Source organism: Orbicella franksi, chromosome 4, assembly GCF_964199315.1.
Source record: "Orbicella franksi chromosome 4, jaOrbFran1.1, whole genome shotgun sequence".
Classification (NCBI taxonomy): Eukaryota; Metazoa; Cnidaria; class Anthozoa; order Scleractinia; family Merulinidae; genus Orbicella; species Orbicella franksi.
The window spans coordinates 13,246,278-13,267,929 of record NC_138148.1 but is presented as its reverse complement, the minus strand read 5'-3'; the positions used below and the strand labels follow the sequence as shown (position 1 = coordinate 13,267,929).

Sequence of the window (21,652 nt, the reverse complement as noted above, 5' to 3'; positions counted from 1 at the left end):
TTTTAATAAAAATGAGTTAATAATTAACTTGTGCGACCCGATTCCAAGCTTGGTAAGGCTTCTTGATTCCTTCTGGGAGACTAAACCCAGATCGCGTACCGCGCTTTGGTAAAATTCACGGAATGCGATACATTCACTGTCAGCTTGGTTCACGAGTATGCAAAAACTTGAAGTCCTATATGGATGTCACGCGAGGTCTATAAAGTTCTTGTCGAAATATCGATATGTCGATATCTAAGGTAAAAATACTGACTCGCCATCCATCATCATCAGTTAGCCAAACTTTCGCGACCAAAGTTCAACATAGTTGATATCGTTTTATTGAATTCTAAAAATGTTTTCAAAAAGTTTGGACGAAATTTCAAACCAAGAGCTCCTTGGACAAAGGATTAGATCTCACGCCACGTTACATCCTACGATCAGTCCTTAGCTTAACCCAGTGGCTTATTATCGGATGCCTATATTAGTAAGTATGATAGCCACAAGCCAACGGCACCGTCCAAGTCTACACAACGGTACACACTTTAGCTAGGGGAGGGGACGGAGAGGTTAACTAGCCCCTAATAATTTTGATGGGCTTGAAATTATGCGAAGCCAGCTTTTTGAACTTTTCACAGAATACGACAATGGACATGCCCAAAATGTTGTCTTTTCACATGAAGGTAACTCAAACAGTCAGTTGGGAAAAGATCTGTTGCCTTTATGTAGCTTTTGCTTACTAATTTAAAGTATCCACGACTCTCCATTCCGGTTGCTTTTTATTTTTACAGCTTAATATATTATTTGTTAGTTTACATTTGTCCCAAGTGAAGGGTTTAGGGTTATACATTATATATGCATTGCAGCAATGCCCTTTTCATAAATGTTATTTTGTTGTTTATCCTTATTTCTATGAGACTTACATCAACCATTCGTTATCTTTGACGCTACAAATCTCAATACAAATGCTTTTATGTTAAATAGCATATCGAACAATGGGGTCTTACAGACAGAAATCTATTATCTATACAAATCCCATACATTGCTAACATAAACAGTAACTTTCAAGAAAGCCAAAATGCCCACTCCTATACCTTTATGAGCCTTTTGGTTTAGCAGGCCGATAAGCTGACCCCTCCAGACTCCATCTCTTCTCAACCCGACAAAATTGCGTTGCTACGGCCCTGATCTATTTGCTGGTTTTGAAGAACTATTTCCAATGAGTTTCATACAAATCTTGCAAGTTAAAGAATCATTTTTTTTAATGCTACATTTACGTTCATTACTTGCAAAAAGGTTGGGACGATTTTAATTTCGCACAAAAAGGTGTCCGAAAATAAAACCGTCCGAAATTTTTTTAGCGTCCCAAATATTTACAGTACAGTATAAAATGTTTACATAGCTCCTAAAAGGCTAGTTTCCTTTATAGAGCGAATTCTAGTAAAGACACTGCTTGTGATACGTAACAGCTTGATAGAATTTCTCTTACCCTGAGGGTGCAGTAAAACTATCATTTTCACAGATGTTGTTCCAGTCTAAAACGTGTTTTTAGGCGTAAATTTACGTTGGCTATGTTACCGAAGTGTCCGAAATTTTTGTCCGAAATTTGTCCAAAGTGAGATAAAAGTGTCCTAAAATAAAACGTCCGAAATAAAACGTCCCAAATGCGAGCGTCCGAAATTGTTTGCAAGTAATGTATTTGGAGATGGGGATAGCTTGATTGGACAATTACAACGTTAAATACCTACCCTACGCTGGAACACCCAACACCCGCTATTCTAGAACCCCTTGACTAGAACTGAAGGATACTGAAGGATACTGAAGGATACTGAGTACTGGATGAATCATACCTAACGTTGGCAATCGTGAAACCATACCTTGATTAGGACGGGTTCAGGCAATGTTTAGGACAAACGCACATCAAATTGTATTCCCAGTTCAGAGCAGCGAAGCCAGACCATTACGTCCCTGTGTAGTCCAGATAAGGCATTCCTCGGGTGTTCTACATTTCTAGCTCACAGATTAGACTGCCGGCAGCCGGTTTGTTCTCTTAGGGCCATTTAGGTGAGTGTTTAGCCAACGCGAACGCAAAAGGGCGGTATGGTGTGCGTGCCACGCCCAAGTCTCGTCCCATTCCCCTTTAGGCAATAACGTCTCGCCTCATGACCCCTGCTGAATTTCGACTGCCAGCAGTCTACTCACAGATTTTCTCGGAAAACCGCTCGCATATTTCCGCGCTAAACAGAGCCTATTATCTTTTTAAGCAATATTGAACTTTCTGCTTTCTTGGTCTACGGACGTGTCGAATGTTTAGATAGCTTCACAAGATGGACTCAAGAGTTATGAATCCATATCTCTGCGGTGCTGTGGATAAGCCAACATCTTTTCCTTGCAGTTTTGAGTTCACGAGATATTCTTTGCCCATTTTCTCCTGACACCATGTAAGCACCTTGTCAATATTCGGCGTCTGAACTCCGACAATTTCTGCAATACCCCGGATGACGACCAGGCCATATGGGACATCCTCCGTGATGTAGCGGTGCGTGAAATCTGGCACGAATTTGCCGTCTTCAGTTGTCTTGACTGGATGCTTGATTCCTTGAAAGGCAGCATTGGTCTGTATTGCCTTGTAAAGGGTCGACTTATTTGAGATGTCATGAGAATAACGTCGCACAAGCCATAGATGAATGTGTACAACCTGTAGAGAGTTAATGTCAGAAAAAAAGCATAACCAGAACCTGTGTTCACCTCTTTACTTAATTGATCTTTCATGGCATAAGTATATTTAACTTCTCTTAGTGTGGTTGTGTGTGTGCTTCTTTTCGCCTTTTTTGTCTTTCTTTGCTTTTGCGCTTTTGCGCGTTTAGCTTTGCTTAATTATTTTTTTATCTAAATTTATGATCATTTTGTGTTCCGATGATAGCATTTTTATTGTTTAGTGAAGTCTTAGGTATCTTCAAGGTAGTCCTTATGTAAGTCTTATTGGCTTCCCTGGGCTTCCTTACTTGGAGACTGAGTAGATTGATATTTTGTAATTATATTTACAAATGGCAAAAATTAAGCAAACAAGATTACGTACTAAAATACGTGTCGTTACCAGGCTATTCACGATCTTTTAGAGGCATCATGTCACGGTGTTTCGCTTGCGAGTTTTAGACTGATAAGGGACCCAAACAATACCTCCCTACCCTGTCGAGGTATCAATAACGACTGAAAAATCTTTGAATTAAAGAAAAGCTGTGAAGCCTTCCAGTGGAGCAAATACTGGTTAGTTCGCCGTGCCACAGATAGGCGCACTGATGGATGCCACATAGGCCTCTGCAGCCATAACTCACCAGTTTGTAACTGCTGATAGGGACAACTACTCTTTAAGACGTAAAGGAACAAAGGTAGGCCCTAAGCCTCTCGACCAAAAATTTAGTCTGCTTCCTGTATCAGACCGGTTGGATGATAGCTCACGACAGTGAACAACATGATTACGTCGGTAGTTACTTATAAACACATCTGTCTGCTTGTCTGTCTGTCTGCTCGTCTTTTCTATCTGGTCGTCTTTCTTGTCTCCTGCCAGGCCTGCCTTGATTATTTTTTCTATCAGCTAAGCCGGTTGTACAGAAGAAATTTAACTAAATTACTTTCCCTCCCTTCCAAACATTAAAACGTTCTTTTGGTTGTATGTACCTGTCATAACCACTCCAAATGATGAAACGTAACATTAGAACAAAAAGATGAGTTTTTGTAAATAAATTCATAGAAATATCTTACATGAGACAAGTCAGCTTCAGTCTTCAACTCAATGACCCTAGCGATGCTTACAATCTCATCTGATATACTGGACAGCAGGTCCGCTGTTGGCTCAGTTAGGCCATTGTAGAACAGAGGTGGTTCATCAACTGGTTTCCCCTGCCACCCCTCCCATTGACCATATAGTATTGACGTGTGCAGGTACGCATTGACGCTCATCAACTGAACGCCCAATAGGTGACCAGAGACGTTAAGTTTAGGGAGGGGACCCAGGAGATATTGTAGTGTGGAAGCTGGGTCTTTCTTGGGAGCAACACCTTTTCCTTGCTGTGAAAAAAGTACAAACAGAAACAAAATTACAAAGAACAACAAACAAAGTGGACGATCTCGCGAAGCAAAGAGAGGAAGAAATTTTCTGGGGCAAAGCTGTTTACCAGTCGTGTAGAGTGATTCAACGTCATACCAGTGATATCAGTACAGTATAATGGTTCACGGATAACTGAAAATATGACATTGTGAATGTAATGTTTCCCTCACTCGACTGAATCATTTGCGGTCAAAAAATTGAGTATATGTAAACATTACGAAAACATTTGCAATTGCAATTTCGTTAACATGGTCATATTGGCTAAAAAAATGAAAAGAAAAAAGTTGAGTAAGATTCAAAAAGGGAGTAAATAGCTAATTTTTGCCTGCGCGTGTTGGTTCAAAACGATTGTGGTGAAACTATATCACTTTGATTATGGAAAATACAGCCAATCTATATAATCGAAAGGTGTTATTGGTTTTGTATCTGAAGGTATAAAAGAGGCTATGTTTTCAATCTGTTGTCTGCACCGCAAACTTTCTGCAGTCTGTAATGATTGCAACCCAACAAATATCACGGGTACGTATTTGAAGTGAGAGTCTGTTACCTTGATGGCTCCCAATAGGGTCTCCTTGGTGCCAAGAACCTCACACCCAACACTGAAGTCAGAGATACAGGAGACCCAGGGTGATGATTCAAAATTCATGATCGTGCATTGCTGTCCTACTTCACCCAGCACGTGAAGTACCTGGTACTCAAACCCTGGAGCACCTGGTAGGCCGACTATTATTGTGCCAGGTTTGAAGTAAGGTTTCAAGGTATACAGAAGAACTTGATGGGCAAATGCCGGCAGCACAAAGACCACGATATCAATATCTTGCATGGCATCCTCTGGGTTACTCGTTGCTAGCGGAAGTCTAGATGTAATACAAGTTGGTTCTTCTCCCTTTCGATGAAAAGTAATCTTGAGGTCGTTTTTATGCATTGCAGCAAACCAGTAATCTGCTTCATCTTGGTGTAAACTAAAAACTCGAACATCTGTTCCTTTCACAGATGAGGCAATACCGGCAAATGCGTGGGCTTCACTGCCACTTCCACATATCAACAGCTTGATATCTACAAAACTGTCCTATAAATTGAATTTAGGCTTGTATAAATTAACGAAACGTAAATCTTGAAGTTAACTCTTTACTTGTAATCAATTAATCACAATCTCTTAGCACTTAGCTAAGCATCAACATCATGTATCGTGAAAGCCCTATTTAGCTCATGTACCTTTCTAATAAGCTCTCTTAAACGTTAGATTTTTAATTAAGCCCCACCCTCCGAGTGAAGGTGCCAAGATACATTATAATACTCCTATGCATATCTTTGCATTGTTAATACTGAATCATTTCAAGACAAAAAAATGTATGAGAAATGTAAACTCATAAAAAGATTTCTCTTATTAATTAGACATTAAACGATTATTAATTGAGACATACAAACATCTTTGCTCCTAAGGCTGCAATCCCTCCAGTAATCCCACCAATGGCAGCATTGCCGGCAGCCATTGCAAACAAACCTCCAGTCTTTACAGTTGCCGCTGCAATGGAACCAGCAGCAACACCTGCACCAGCAAAACCAGCAGCACCAAGAACCAGTGGAGCAGCAACCACAGCGGCAGTACCAGCTGCTACTCCGACAGCTGCATAGCGCAAGAGGTCTGAAAAATACAAGAGAAAGTTAAAGGGTGGTTCAACAGTATACGCTGCTCTATACAAATTGTAGGTCAACCTAGAGAAGTGTAATAGCCGAGGGCGGGTACTAAGGTTTAATGATGAGAGGCGGTAGTGCTTAGGCCTTATTGTGTTTGAAATTTGCAATCTAAAGGGTGTTGGTGGACACAATTTTTGTGCTTACTGCCTTAGGCCAGTCACTGTACTATGTGACTTTTCGGAGGCTTTCGGAGCAATCTCACGAAATGAGGCCGAAAACACCTCGAGATTTACTAGCTTTTACTCCAGTTCACCTCCAGATTTACTAGGGTTCTTTCACGCCAGTTCTATGAGAATGACTGCTTTTTACAGTTTATAAATGATACCGTTTCGTTGAATGCCACATTTCGAGTTAACAAAAATTCGAGTTATAGCACAAACATGGCGCTACAGCAGCGCTACGAATGTTAGTGATCTCTAACACAGAAACTGCTGGCCGCTACTTAGTCAAAACATGGGACATTGCAGACTCGTTTTCCCCAATCCGGCTTTGGCTGAGATTCGATTTGGATATCTTGGTGAGTAGACAATGTTTTCAACCTTTTTTTTCTCATTTAGCCAGACACAGTTTCCACCGAATGTGTCAAAATGTTGTCTCGAAAGGTTTTAATTGGAAAGACGAATGTTAAATCAAGATGTTTGTCCGACAACAATCATCGAGCAGCCATTGTTCCTAGAACGTCTGTCGTGTGATATTTGACATACTGTGCTATAGCACTGGCGATTCAGAAAACTGTTGATGATAACCGACTGGTGACAGACAGCTTTTCGGAAGAGTGCAATGACATGTTTATCATTTCGTTTTGACCTGACACCCGCGAGCGAAAAGTAGCTATTTATCCCCTTTATGAATCTTACACAACTTTTTTCTTTTCATTCGCCTAAATAAGGACGACACCAAAATGACCATTTTAGTTTGCATTTTTTAGTTGCAAATGTTTCTGTAATGTTTACTTACACTCAATTTTTTGACAGCAAATGACTCAGTCGACTGAGAGAAATAATGTGTTTACATTGCCATATTTTTAGTTTCTACACGAACCATTATACTCACTCCAATGATTTGACGCTGAATCTACTTTATCCCCCAGGGGAGATTCCATTTAAAAATGACAGGGGTGCTCGTCGTACCTTCTAGGGGTTAAAAAATAGCAGTTTTGGTACCTCTTAGGGTGTTCAGCCTCAAAAGGTTCACAGGCGGAGCTTTTGCTGTACCTTTTAGGGTATTGAGCAGAAAAAATATGACAGGAGATCTATATTGTGCTATGTAAGAAATGGTACCTCTTAGGGGAAAAAAAAAATTAAGCCACGCCAACAAACAGAATCTGGGTACCTTTAAGGGGTTCTTTTCAAAATTTCCGACAAGCACCCCCGTCCTTTTTATTTTGGAGTCCCTCCCCCCCCCGGGCCTTTTGCTTGATGTTTGCCATCCGTGCAAGATCAATAGGAGGCCTTTCAAAAAGCTGAGGTTCAGCCGTATCAGGACAAGCATGTATTTAAACCGAAATTTAATGCAGAGTGTACACGTAAATATGCTTATGGCACCTGGCTCGCAAATATTTTCCAAAATTTAACTTTGGTGAGTCCCATGCCTGCAGGTCAAAAACTTTGATCTCACACCTTAACTCACGTTTATGAATTAAAATTGCACACCTAGCTGAAAGAGCTTTCACTTACACATTTTCAAAAAATATCTGTGAACCCAAACAAATGGAAGAAAGGTAAAGTCTATGTAAATGATAGAACACATCCTCAATTTTACAATTTTCAAGAGAACAATCTGGCTGTGTTAATATGTTTAGCAAAGCATTGGAAGCTGTGCCTGGAACCAGGAAATATATATGAAACCCCTTTGGAAATCTTTGGAACATCCTCTGAGATCTTCAGAGGTCTTTTGGATATGATCAGATCTTCAAAATCTAGCTACAGTAGAACTTCCAGAAAACAGATCTCATGCCTGCGACTCGGAAAAGGTTGGAAGGTATATGTTGTTCTAAGCTTTTTAAGTAAATGAATGAATAACAATTTGATGTTAAGGAAAATTAAGCTTGACCTAATTATGACAATGGAATCACTGGAAATGGGCAGAGTTTGAAAATAACTTTCTTTCTTACAACTGAGAACCTGAAAACTGATTATTGCATTTAATTCTAATAGCAAACAGATTAAATGACATACACTTGGTTACCTTCTGATCCTCACAGAAAGGACAAACCATTGAAATAGAATTGATGAGATAAAAGAGCAAAATAAAAACAAGAGAAAAATCTGAAATATATTTGTCCAAAAGTTTGGTTTTCAAGCAAATCTTCTTGCTAACAATCTGAAACAATCTCCGTGGAACTGTTTGCCAAGTAGAATTTTTTCCACTACCTTAAAATTTCCAACGATCAAGGAATGACAAAAGATCTGGAACTTAACAGTGGCCTCTTGCCTTAGACTCACAATGTATGCAAACAGTGCACCGGCAACAACATTATAGACCTGCAATGCGTACAAAGAGCTAGATAATGAATGAGTTGCCAGTAATCTGATACCCGTATTTGCGTAAAGAACTCTGGGATCGTCAGGGGGCAAACATTGCAAGTGGCTAGAAGGATATGTATAGCGAAAAGTTGTTTCGACGCCCAAAAACATGGTTTTGGGGACAGATCAACGCTTTCTTGCCGTTGCTTTATTGCGATTGGATTTTGGCAATGTTGATACATGGAAAATGTAAGTTTTTGTTTGAATAACCGTGAAATAAGTGGTAAAATTTACCGATAAACTCCCTTTTGCTTGCGTGAGGTTTATTGTGAAATACATTGAAGAGAATATTGAGAATTTAAATACACGCCTGATCGCGAGAGTTAAATATAAAGACAGAAAAGAAGCTCTAAAACAGAAATCGAAAATTGCAGAAGGAATTACCACCCTTCGTGTCGGGTAATTTCACTCAACCGTCAAAACCAAACTCTGGAGAGCATAATTACGCACAAATGGCACTTTTAAATACAAATACTCAGAGATATATTCAAGGAGCCACCCTTGATCTGTTACAGAAAAGGAAAATCACTGAAATACGTACTTTGAGCAACACAGTAGTCACAAAGCATGAGTCGCGCGGACTCATTTGTCATTAAATCAACCCCAGACAGTACAATGATCGCCACCGGGCTTATTTCCAGTATTATTTGTATGACTGAGCTTTCAAATAAGCCAAAAGTAGCCTGTACACAACTTAAAAGGCTTCCCTGGGTTATTTTCTTTCGATTTATGCCTAATTAATTTTGTAATATTTTAAGACCATTACGCGATGTAAATTTCACAATAAACCTCACGCAAACAACGGAGTTTATCGGTAGATTTTGTCACATATTTCACGGTTATTCAAACAAAAACTTACATATTCCACATATCAACATTGCCCAAATCCATTCGCGATAAAAACGACGGCGAAAAAGCGTTGATCTGTCTCAAAAATCGTTTTCTTGTACCTCGAAACAACTTTTCGTCATACATTTCCTTCTAGCGACTAGCAATGTTTGCCCCTGACGATCCCAGAGTTCTTCGCGCAAACACGGGTATCCGATTACTGGCAACTCATTCATTCTTAAACTCTTTCATTCCATGTTACCTTTTTTTGTTTGAGGGTTGCTGTCCTCATCACTGATACTGGAAGTGTTCATAATGTCCAGTGAAGGCTTCTCCCCATTGCTGGAAGTGCCCTCACCATTCCCTGGAGGCTTGCCCTCATGGTTGGATGTGTCCAAACGGTTCACTGGAGGGTTGTCCTCATCACTAGAAGTGTCCTTACTTCTCACTGAGGGATTCTCCCTATTGTGGGATGGAGCAGTTGTTGGTGATTCAGAAGCATTTGCCTCTGCTGAAGGACTGCATCTAGCATTATCTTGATGTGGTTTAGGTTCTTCTGGTTCTTCTGGTTCTTCCTACAGGGTAATAACACTATCAATTCCCGATCCAAGAACAACAACCTCTGGTCTTATGCAGAGGCACAGAATTGGATGTCATGCTACATCAAAGCGAATTTCAGGTTAAGCAAATATGAAGAAACTTTTCTTGATTTTTACTAATAACAGGAACTGCCAGCAAATACTACATTAGTCAGAGATGTTGGTTAATACTTGGTCAATAGTTGCATAAAAAATATCACTTGAGTTTGGTTCAACATTTTTCCACCAACTAAATTGGTATGTGCCGATAACTTTTGAACAGCTTTAATATATGATATACCCCTGTTTAGTCCCTCTCACTTACACAGTTTCTTTTCTCTTTTGAACTTCAAGTAAATTCAATTGTCTCAATCTACGTGTGCGGTATACGTTTTCTATTTTAGAATGTAGTAATCCAGTGATTAACTTAACTATTCTATACTTAAAGCCAATTAAAATTATGGAAGCAATAATATTATCTCCTCAGAGCTTTATTATCTAGCTCTCTGCATGCACTGCAGGCCTATGATGAGGGAGAGCTTTATTATCTAGCTCTCTGCACGCACTGCAGGCCTATGATGAGGGAGAGCTTTATTATCTAGCTCTCTGCACGCACTGCAGGCCTATGATGAGGGAGAGCTTTATTATCTAGCTCTCTGCACGCACTGCAGGCCTATGATGAGGGAGCGTCATAGGCCTGCAGTGCGGGCAGAGAGCTAGATAATAAAGCTCTGAGGAGATAATTATTAATTGAGACATACAAACATCTTTGCTCCTATGGCTGCAATCCCTTCAGTAATCTCACCAATGGCAGCATTTCCGGCACTCTGTAGCCATGAAAACATGGAGCCTCCAAAATATCCAGATTTTTCAGATCGCCTTTTTCTCCTTGGAGGCTTGTCTCCTTTGCTTGAGGAGTCCTTACTGTTTACTGACGGCCTCTCGTCATTGCTGGAGCTGTCTTTACTGTTCACGGGAGGATTGCGCTCATTGTTGGAAGTGTCTGCATGATTCACTACAGGCTGATCCTTGACACTGGAAGCGTCCATACTCTTCATTGAAGGCTTGTCCTCGTTGCTGGAAGTATTGTTACTGCTCTCTGGAGGTTTGTCTCTATTGCTGGAAGCGTCTTTACTGTTCACTGGAGGCTTGTCCTCATTGGTGGAAGTGTCCTTACTGCTTGCTGGAGGATTGTCCCTATTGCTGGAGGTCTCCTTATTGCTTACAGGAAGATTTTCCCCATTGCTGGAAGTGTTGTTACTACTTGCTGAAGGATTGTCGCCATTGCAAGAAATATCCTTATTGTTCCCTGGAGGATTGTCCTCATTACTGTAGGTGTCGTTACTGTTCACTGAGGGCTTGTCCTCATTGCTGGAAGTGTCCGTATTGCTTGCTGGAGGATTGTGCTCATTGCTGGAAGGGCTGTTACTGTTCGCTAGAGGCTTATCCTCATCACTGGAAGTGTCGTTACTTTTCACTGCAGGCTTGTCCTCATTAGTGGAAGTGTCCCTACTGCTCACTGAAGGATTGTCTTCACTACTAGAAGTGTCTGAAGTCTTCACTAGAGGACTGCTTTCATTGTGGGAACCAGCACTGGTTGCTGAAGTACTTGTTTTTGTTGAAGGACCACACTCAGCATCATGATGAAGCACAGATTCTTTTCCTTTATCTGAAGCTTTATCTTCCTATACAAGGAATATACAACTTCATTAGGATTAACCTGACTTTTCCTTACTATGTTTTCCTTGTTAATTCTGTTGAGACCCTGAGCAAGAAGTCTGTTTTTTTTCCCATAACTAGCTGGACTGTAGATTAAGGGCTAAAATCTTCAGGAAAATGTTGTTGTCTGTAATTTATAAAGGTAATTGTGCTATAATAGCAGAGACAATTATATATTTTGGTTCCTGATGATGCAGTACATATCATAATGAAATTCAGATTGTAACCAATAGTGTTTCACCAGATTACACCTTTGATAATATCTATTACACAATTGTCGACTGTGATTGGTTCTCTGGGTGCCTTTTTGTCACGTAATCGGCACATGATCACATGGCTGTCCAATTACAACTTTTTGTTATTGGATACTCGTAATTGGATATGTCCTAAAACTTATAGAAAGTGCCACTCGCTCTTTCGCTCAAACTAAGTTCTCAAAAGACTTCTTTAATGTGTAAATTTGTTATCGATGCGATTAATTAGTAATTGGACCTTATTTCGTACAATTCAGGAGGTAATCATGCTCGTACTTTCAAATCGGCGTCATGCTTTGTGCTTGTCCAATTTTGAAATTACTTGCGCTATTACTTCCTGAATTGTACTCCAAAGAATAAGTCCAATTATGTTTACAAATCGCTTTTGCAGAACATAGTTCATAATCTTCGGTGTCCTGTGGTTTTAAGGGTGACTTCTTTTGAGACTTTTTTGTTGAGCTTCTGCATTTTCTGGGCCATTAATTGACTGGCATCATATGTTATGTCATATGCGCAAAGACTATCGTGCACCTTGTGGTTCTGTGGTAGTCTGAGCAAGTCTGAGCATTGTAAAGCAGATTTCTAAAGCTAGAGACTACCGCGTGGTTTTGTAGTTTAATATACTTGCTCACGAACAGGACTTTGAATCGCTTTGGCTTTGGGATGTTAACCATGGGAACAGTTATATTTCATTGGCTGTAGTTTGATCGCACTTGCTACTTAGTTCCAGTCACGACAGATAGCTCAGTCTTTATCCAGTCAAATGTAGTTTGGAATCAGTAGAAAAGTACTCTAAAGGTAAGATCCAGAAAAGTGAGCCTGAACCAAGGGAGGACAATGTAAACATGCTGTCTACTCTCATTCATCAGAGGAAATATTCGAATCAGTCGCACAGAGTTTGTTTACGATAAACAAGTGTGCGATTACAAATGTTTGCTTATATTTCTGCTCCCAGCTTAAAACAATGTACGTAAAAAATATATACTTTTTCAAATTAGCTTTTTACGCTTAAAGATTACCAGTTCATGGGAAAATATTTAGCACGAAATAATGTAAATATTTTTGTGAGTCTGCGGAAACTGGCGCTGTCACACAATGTATCAACAAATTGTAGTTTATACAGGGGACCTGTTCATTGGCATGAACTTTGACACTATGATATGTATGTGTATAAATCCTCGTTGTTGACGAAAAATGTTGATTTTAGCTATAGACAGAGGTTGAAAGTCAGCTAGTGAAATCATTTAAGGCCGAATGCACTCATAATCTTTGATTACTGCTAGTAATAATACTAATACTAATACTAATACTAATACTAATACTAATACTAATACTAATACTAATACTAATACTAATACTAATACTAATACTAATACTAATACTAATACTAATACTAATACTAATACTAATACTAATACCAATACAATAATAATAATAATAATCTTTATAGAGGGTAACAGCAAAAAGCTAACACTAATTTCATTAGGGTGGCTCTCATTAACCACTACAGTGTGTATTTATATTTCACCACCTTGCATAATATGTTTAGTTCAAATGTCTGCAATAAGTTCTTGCAAAGTTTATCTCCTTGATTCATAAATCATATCTTAATAGCCATCTAAAGGTTTAATAGTGCTTTTGCAATTATAATTACTGACCTAGCAGGGCCACAACCTCCCCAGCATTAATTTGCTGCTACTGCTAATACCTGGGTGTACAATTTTGTTAATAAAAACAAGGTTATTCCATATTTTGAAATAAAAGGAAAACTGTCAAACTTTTTTGCCATGTAAACATGAAGTTACAAGTACATGAACAAGGAAATGTCATAATAAATTGTTTCCTGACAAATTTCAGCTTTATATGCCGACAAGTTTGAAGGCTTTTACTTAAATATTGGAAAAGTTATCAAAGATTTTTCTTCCCCACCCCACTCCCTTTATTGTGTGTATCTTAGTAGGACAATCAGACAATAACAAAAATTATAATTGTCTGTAGGGACAGGCAATATTGGACCCTTCTCTTAGAACAATAAATAACAGCAAAGGATCCAAATATCTTTCCAGACGGCATTGCAACACTTGTTAAACGACAAAATCTCAATTATTTCTCGCTTTAAGCTCCGTCAGTTGTCCACAGCTCAATTTAGTTATTAATTCTGTGTAAAGCATGTAGCAACGTGTAAGTACAAGAAAGTATCATATAGAGTTCAGTATTAATAGTGTATTCCTTGTAAGTCAGCATTAACCTAAGCTAACTGGATCATAAAGCGTTAGTCAGGCTGACCGCAGTGCTGTTAAGCTAACCAAAGTGGTTTTTATGCTATTAAACTGGAGTGCATTTTAGCGAGGTGCAATTCCTGTATGAAGCCACTAGTTGTGTAAATGGTTTTCCTACATGATTTGCGGTCCAGTGGTCACGAAGTAAATATGGCTGCCGAAGTAAACCTCTCTTGCAAATACAGCATGAGAAACATAGTACCTTAACTATACTAGCAAAGTTGTTTCTCGTCATACAGCTTCATTAGAATCAAGTCAAACGTTGGATTTTTCTAACGATTCATGAGCAATATGATCGGGTTTGAGGTTTAATATCGCAACAGTAATGCTTGAAATGTTTACTTTTGTTTTGGTGGCGTGATGTCGCGTGATGTTTCGTGTTGCTGTGGGTCCGCAAATGTGTTATGTAAAGCCCATCAGATTTGTAATTTAGAGAAAGGCTTGGTTTCAATCGACTGAATAACTTACTTGTCTAGAGTTGTGTCCTGTTTGATCGCACGTTTCATCTGCGCCTTCTTCCGACATGATGTTATAAACATGGATGATTTACGCTGCGTCATGTCCATGGCGTCATTTCCGGTGAATGCCTCTCGTGCGTAACCAGGAATAGAAAGGAAGTAGACACCTTGCAACCCAATCCGTTACTAGTTACATTTTACCTGCGTCGCTCGTGTCTTAGAAATAAGTGAGTGCTTGATTCAGATCACTCTGTTCCTTTTAATTATTTGGATTTTGCTTTAGTTTAAGAAATAGAAAACACTTTTGTTGCTCTTTTGAGTTTTAGAAGAATTTTTTTCTTGTTTTTCAATATTGGCACTGGTTGAGCTGTCCGGTGTAATATGTAAACAATTCAGTTTTTCTCTCGAGGGCTTACTTAGTCCGATAGTTGCCCGCATAAATCGTTGTCCTAAAAAACGGATATTTTATATGCTTATATGCAATTTGTCAAGTGTTCAATGTAGCAACGCCAACCTGTTGCTGTAACTATTAGCTATAGTCTCGTTTTTATTTCATAGTCTTCACATTGCTCAGGCTAAATCCTTGTTTGTATCCGAAGGCTAACACTCCTTTTTTAGTTAAACATGTTTTGCTGACAACAATATCACGCGTTTTGTAGGGTGAACTAGAGGGATCTTGTCACGGCGACGCAAGTAACAACTCCTTATTTCAGCAATCGCAACAACACTTACGACATCCACGCAACCTCTCTGAGCGACAAAGCGGTCATAGCACTGCAGCACAAGAGAACGCTGCCTGCATCACCAAATAAAATTCGCCTCGAAAGTAACAAAGACTAATACGTAAAAACGAAAAACAACAACAACAAACAAACAAAAAAAAACAAATAAAACGAACAACACCATAGCCTACTGTGACATTTTTCAAAAAGACCTTGAAACATAAGCTCTTGTTAAGAAATTCTTGGACTCTTAGCATCTTAACTATTTCTTTTTAACGCTTTTTAGAGTGATTTTGATGCAAATTTATGTTGTTATCTTATAGCTCTTATTAAACTGCAATATATCTTATTACTGTAAATGTGGGAATCTCTTTTAAATTTAGTGTTCGTGAAGCCCCCATTAAGGAGGTTCAATTGCTGCTCAATAAAGTATATAAGTATGTGCATTATTTGATTACTTCTCTAGATTTTAAAGCACAAATGACCTCCCTAACAAAGAGATCACGTCTCTAACAGAGAAGTCCCTTAAGTGACTTATCTGAAAATATTTGTGAAATTATAATGCACATCGCGGGACGAGTCTGACGACAATAACAAAAGAACTGGACAGGGACGGGTAGGTAAAGAGTGACATATGTAAGGAAAGGGATCGGTAGGTGAAAGGTGAAAGGCTGAGAGGAGGAGGGAGGGCCGGAAGGTTGTATGCAGTCGTTGAGTGGTGGGCTCGTAGGGCTAAACATCGAGACGTCAGCTTTTCAATACGTATAACGTCATTGTCGAGTTTGTAATCAACCAAGAGTGTCACATGCTTCCGACCCATCATTGCAGTTCAGTTAGAAACTACATGTAACCACTTCCTATAAATGAGTACCATTTCCTATAGGCCCGGTCCTCAACATTGAAAAAGTAGAGTTTTTTTTTTGGAAGGCCCTATTTTAATAACCACGATCACAAGCTACGACATTTTTACCTCCGCCGATGACGTATACCGCCTTCAATTGTCTACATGTAGAACAAACAGAATGCAGAACTGTTTCATATATAGCCACTGCAAATAAGACGATAGTCAATTTGAATCCTTTGTAATATATTTTTTTATTTTCTTAATCTGTTATGTATAGCCTTAATTCATAACCCATAATTTAGTTTTGTACTGTAAGGTTTAAAATTTAATGAACTATCAATCATAACATTTCACGCTGATCACTGGAAGTTCAGTTCATGATCACTTCAGTTTGCTTCACTTCACTGAACCAAGATATACCCCATGGCCTTGATGTGTTTGACTCCGTTGTCTGGATCATACGTAGCCTCGTTTCCACACGTGTTGGAGTCGTCGTGCTTCCCTCCAGTGCCGAACCCAATCCTGGAGTCAGGGCTATTGCAATCATTTTCTTGATTAGCAATATAACCAATTCGTGCCTTAGAATGAACGGAATCGTCAGGTTTAACATTAAATCCTTCTCTGTTGCAGTTGCCCTGCAGGGAGGCCTCAGGACCGATCAAATTCTTCCAAGTGTCACGACCCAGTGAAGTGGGGCGGTATTTACCATCTTGAATCAGGGAGTAGAGCGAGCTGGCCTTCTGGCCGAGAAGAATGAACCTAGTTTCGTCTCCAGTCTTCATGCCGAGACAGATCCTGGTAAATGGTGTGTTCCAGTAGGTTGGTAGCTTTGTTTCTTTCTGATCTAAACCTGTTTCTCCTTCAGGGATGCCATATGCTTTCTTGTCGGTCCAGTAAGACGAATCGTAATGAAACGTCCGCTGCAAGATCAAATTGAAGAGTCAACTCAACGAACACGGCAAAAGTACATGTACAGTGTTTTCCACAACAATAACGTTATGGGACGTTCCACCAAGATCCCCAGATGTGGTAATGGCGTTTAGTTCTTTATAAAACTTTGGCGTTTAAAATACCTTAGAGCCGTCAATCTTCATGACCAGCGTCCATCCCCCACAGCCACAGTCGCCAAGATCAGTTCCATCCATACTACAGTAGACAGAAACATTTTGGCCGCCAAACTGGAGCATGTAGGCTTTGTTTTCAGTTGTTCTTTAAAAAAAAATTCAAATAATGCATTAACTTTTAATTTGTATTGTATTTGTTTTTTTTTTACATGCTATTATAACTATTGGAAGTAAAGCTCATCACGTGTTAGGTACCTTCATTTTATTACACTACTAATCAGAGGGCTGATAACTAAAATCCACCAATCAGATTGCTCGAATCGAATCTCAGAATTGCGGGATGGAAGTTTATGGTGTTTTTCCAGTCTGTGATCGTGGAATTTTTTTTTAGATATTTTCAGTCATGTTATAAATCTCTTATTAATGTTTGTTCTGGACCATACTAGGAAAATTTTGCCCCTTGGTCTTCTCGGGCCGATATTCCAAGCGCAGATCTACATGTATACATTTTTTCAAAACTTACCGGTATTCGTCATGAATCTCTTTGCATGAAGTCGCACCAACACTCGGGACAACATCCCCAAGACGAAAAGAGCTTACCTGTGTTTCAGTATATAAAGTGATTATTTCCTAACTGGTTTTTTAAGTGGCCTCCTGTAAGTTTTTCGTGCTTCTGTTCTTTTTTTCACATCTAAGAATTTGTGAGGCAAAAATGCTTCTGATATTCGGTTGCATGACCACAGTATTACTAAAGTGTAATTACTATTTAACAATTACTCGCCGAAGGCGAGGTGAATAATTGTTTTAGTATGATTTCAGAACTGAACAACAGAGAATAACGGACTGAAACATAAAAACAGGGACGCAATTGTTCGTTTGCATGCACGTATGCAGCCGAATAGTTTTAATAAGGAGCTTACATGTAAGTTTACATCGATTGTGAATCAGCTAACTCATCGAGTTCTGCATTAAAACAAATAAGCAAAACACTACGAAAAATAAGTTCATCCGGTACCTTTGTTTTATCGCTGTTGACTTCATCCACAGTTGTCATCATCGTCTCAAAATGAGTAGCATTCAGTTTGGAGAAAAACAGATTTCGGTCAATCGACCCTGACCTGCTGGCAATCAACGTGACCACTGCGTTTACGATTCTTAACTTCCTTGAACACGAGTCCTTGAAAGAATTTTTGGTGCAAGGAAGACAGCAGTCATTTTGAAAATTCTCCATCCTTTCAAATATCCTGGACTTAGAGTGATGTCTTCCGAATAGATGAAAAATTCATTCACCTACTGTCCGCCATGTTTACTTGCCGAGATGGCCAAGGTATCGAGCTTAGTAGTCAGGCCTGGAAAATGTTATATAAACCGCTTAACGCGGTTTATATTTAAGCAATAGACCACAAGTTTTCATGGTTTATAGGCTGATATACCACTTGCGATGTTGGAAGAACACTCGAAGAATTCGTAAATCACGAGCCGCATGCTTTTATATAATAATTCAGAAGACACGCGAAATTTCCATGAGTTTACTGGCACAATAAACCATAGCTGATTGACCAATCAGAGCGTGCGCATTCATTTAATTATTATATAAAACGTCATATAAGGGATCGCTGAACCAATTAGATTGCTGGAAACTCTTTGTTCAGCTCTGAAATTATACTAGTATTATATTAGTCATAGCTCATAAAACAGACACTGCAAACACCCTTAGAAAATGTCTGATATAGGTGTGGCAGTTTGTGATTAACGTAATCACGACTGCATGACAGCTGAGTTTCAGCCAGTGGCAGGACAGGGATATTGTACTTGCCTGTTCTAATGAGCTAACCAGAATTAGGGATCCGAAAAACGTCACCGAAAGCAACATGACCTGTCCCAGAGAGGAAAAATCATTTAATTAAACCAAAAATTAATTCACTGCATTACAACCTTTTTTTGCGATAAAAATTTCGACTTTGCTAAAAAGCAGTCTGAAAGACCCTCCACCCAGAAATTTGAAAAAGAATCTACTATCGTTGCTCTATTTGTGAGGGGAGGATGGTTTGAAATAACAACATCATCTTAAAAAAATGTTGGGTAGTTTTGCTTTCGGTTCTTCGTCACTGGGCAGATTTATAAACATGAGAAATGTCGGCAGCGACACTGGTATTCGTAGAACTTGTAGCGTTTCTGACTGACAAAATCGGCAATAGAATCACAATACATATTTTAAAAGAGTAGTTTTTAACTATATATTCTGAGCGCAAGAAGTGAAATATCATCAATTTACCTATTTGTGTTGTCACGATTTGGAGGTACAGACAATTTTATTCACTGAGAGTTTGTTTCTATTTGGTTTGGGAAGGAATTGGGAATAATTCACAGTGGGAAAGATTCCATTCCAAGAAATTTTTATTTGTGGTGAAAATTCACAGAAAAAATTGAAGCCTTCGACAAGTAAATCACGATTAAACTGATGCTTACCATACACCGAAATCGAATGATATGATTAAAATAGGTAGGTATAATTTTGCATGCCATTTGAAGTAAGGTCTTATTCGACCATGCGTCGTATATTTCAAAAGACTGTATATGTTTTAATAAAAGTAACTTGAAGACGTGGGTGAAGAACGTGACAGTCACAAAAGCTCCACTATGTAAAGACTAAACCTTACTGTCAGAGCAAACGCAGGCCGAGTTACATGAGTTACCTACTTAACCTGGTAATGAAAAATAAATTTTAGTGGCAAGTCTGCTTACGAGCCAAGTGGCCAATCAGGCCGAAGCTTATCCCGGTTTCGCTGCAGGATGAAGCGACTAGGACTATTTCTACTACCCCTGGATGGGATGCTAGTCCATCGCAGGCTTACCTCAACATTAAGTTCGCCGGTACTCATTTATACACCTGGTTGGAGAGAGGCACACTGAGAGTAAAGTGTTTTGCCCAAGAACAAAACACAATGTCCCAGTGAGGGCTTGAACCCGGACCGCCCGATCCGGAGACGAGCGCACTAACCATGAGGCCACCACGCCTCTCATATAATCAAAACTGTACGTGTTTTAAAGGCAAAGAAGTCTCTGCACCTGCTTCTTTGTGTGAGAAAAAACTAAGTATTACCGCGCTAATTTTGGCAAAGCGATACGGAAAACAGGAGAAAAGGACAACAGAACATTAAGCATTACCTTAAAATCTTTCCTTTGTCCTGATTGAATTTCTAGGTTATCTGCAAGAGACTGCGAGCTTTAAGATATTGGCGATACAATAATCGTCACTAGCAAATGAGATATTGTTAACCTAACAGGCTTATGGACATTAAGAATTCAGTGTTGACTTTGTAATTATTTACCAGTGACTTTTCAAGGAATATAGCAGTCGAATTACTCTGGTGCTCTTATACGACTGAAAACGAGACAGGATATGGGTCATTATTAAGATGCGAATTTTCAAACACAATGAAATCAATAGAGATCACGCTAACTAAAGTCTTAATATCAAATTCGTGACCTCGTCACTTCTAAAAGTTTGGTTTCCACAGCTTTTCCTCAAGTTTCTTAAGTAAATGTATTCTAAACAACTTTTTACATATGAAAACAGCCTTGAGAAAGTGAGACTTACAGACAGCTGTTGAAGTAGACTATGTCAATTCTAACAAACAGCTGTAGAAACAATGTTCCACAGAATACGTGACCTCTTCGAAGGAAACGTGAGTTTGGTTGAGTAAACCTTTGCTGCCCATTTTTTTGCATCGCAACAATTTGTTCTCAATAAACTCAGACTTTCACGTGGATTTAAAGGCTACAATCACATTTAGAAATCGAACTTACACTTGACAAAGCTACACTTCGGCACGCTATTGACTACTGCCAAGAGATTATGATTATTTAGGAGTCTTGAAGACTTATTCTAAATCGTTTAGTTTTCATAACAAGATTGCGAGTGTTTCTAGTTAAACTATCCCAATATTGACAGCGAAAGCATTTCATCAAAGTGAGTCGGTCGGACGCGTTGCTGCTTGAACACAACTTGGAAGGTGGTTTCTAATTTGAGAGGTCAGTGAGCTGCATGGACGGTGTGGTGCTAGAAAAGTAGGGCAACGTTCTGTTTCAGTTCGAAAATTTTGTTCTCTGTAGTGTTCGTTGTCGCGCAAGGAAAGTGAAATTTCTCTTCCAAGAAGATTGAAATACGAAATAAAAATAGATTACAGTTGAACCCCGCTAATTCGAACTCGTTTATTTCAAGTTCCCCGTTATTTGGAACCCAAAGCCATTTCTCTTGGAATTCCTCTTTAGTCATTTACTATCGGCTATTTCGAACTCTCGCTATTTCGTACTGTGTTTCGTTTCACCTGCGCGAGTTCGAAATAGCGGGGTTCAACTGTACTTAAAACAGAAGCGAGTCGGGATCGATTTAATTCTATACCATAGTCGACACATTGATGATACCTATGACGCATTGAGGCTAGGAACGAGGCAAAAAAAAAAAAAAAAGAAAAAAAAATCCCTTACTGTCCATCATTATTCAAGTTGTGGAGAACAAAGATTTCAATGAAAGTCAAACTGACTCTATAAGACGCGTAGAAATCTTAAAAAAGTCCACACGGGAATTTAGCT

General features: G+C 39.1%; 2 protein-coding genes and 1 long non-coding RNA gene across 5 annotated transcripts; 1 reads left to right on the top strand and 2 right to left on the bottom strand.

Annotated features, from left to right (window-relative positions):
• Positions 1 to 21: 21 nt before the first annotated feature.
• LOC145483438 (uncharacterized) lies at positions 22 to 14,663 on the bottom strand. The gene is made up of 7 exons (XM_081461946.1): positions 14,437 to 14,663; positions 10,478 to 11,401; positions 9,401 to 9,713; positions 5,512 to 5,732; positions 4,635 to 5,156; positions 3,742 to 4,047; positions 22 to 2,677 (listed from the first exon to the last, which is right to left on the bottom strand). The coding sequence occupies exons 1-7, from the start codon at positions 14,491 to 14,493 to the stop codon at positions 2,300 to 2,302; spliced, it is 2,721 nt and encodes a 906-aa protein (XP_081318072.1). The 5' UTR covers positions 14,494 to 14,663; the 3' UTR covers positions 22 to 2,299.
• Positions 5,739 to 16,995, top strand: LOC145483478 (uncharacterized). Of its 2 annotated transcripts, none has more exons than XR_014048928.1 (3): positions 5,739 to 6,302; positions 16,623 to 16,790; positions 16,858 to 16,995. It is a non-coding gene; the product is annotated as an uncharacterized LOC145483478 (long non-coding RNA). The 2 variants fall into 2 exon arrangements; XR_014048927.1 differs by lacking the exon at positions 5,739 to 6,302 and adding an exon at positions 15,642 to 15,764.
• Positions 15,757 to 20,434, bottom strand: LOC145483460 (putative skeletal organic matrix protein 5). 2 transcript variants are annotated; one of them, XM_081461970.1, is made up of 5 exons: positions 19,912 to 20,434; positions 18,873 to 18,932; positions 17,580 to 17,656; positions 17,066 to 17,201; positions 15,757 to 16,912 (listed from the first exon to the last, which is right to left on the bottom strand). In XM_081461970.1, exons 1-5 carry the CDS (start codon positions 19,936 to 19,938, stop codon positions 16,394 to 16,396), a joined length of 819 nt encoding a protein of 272 aa, XP_081318096.1. In that variant the 5' UTR covers positions 19,939 to 20,434; the 3' UTR covers positions 15,757 to 16,393. The 2 variants fall into 2 exon arrangements, with proteins under 2 accessions (XP_081318096.1, XP_081318097.1); XM_081461971.1 differs by having other exon boundaries at positions 20,225 to 20,434.
• Positions 20,435 to 21,652: the final 1,218 nt, after the last annotated feature.

Excerpts from the sequence above, each read along its gene's own strand:
- LOC145483460 (XM_081461970.1), bottom strand. The coding sequence starts at position 19,938 with ATGAGTACCGGCGAACTTAATGTTGAG. Across the intron at positions 17,657-18,872 it reads TGGTTAGCTCATTAGAACAG|GTAAGCTCTTTTCGTCTTGG; the intron begins GCAAGTACAATA and ends ACTGAAACACAG. Across the intron at positions 16,913-17,065 it reads TGAAGATTGACGGCTCTAAG|CGGACGTTTCATTACGATTC; the intron begins GTATTTTAAACG and ends TTGATCTTGCAG.
- LOC145483438 (XM_081461946.1), bottom strand. The coding sequence starts at position 14,493 with ATGTCGGAAGAAGGCGCAGATGAAACGTGCGATCAAACAGGACACAAC. Across the intron at positions 5,733-9,400 it reads CAACCCTCAAACAAAAAAAG|ACCTCTTGCGCTATGCAGCT; the intron begins GTAACATGGAAT and ends TGTATTTTTCAG. Across the intron at positions 5,157-5,511 it reads CCTTAGGAGCAAAGATGTTT|GACAGTTTTGTAGATATCAA; the intron begins GTATGTCTCAAT and ends TTCAATTTATAG.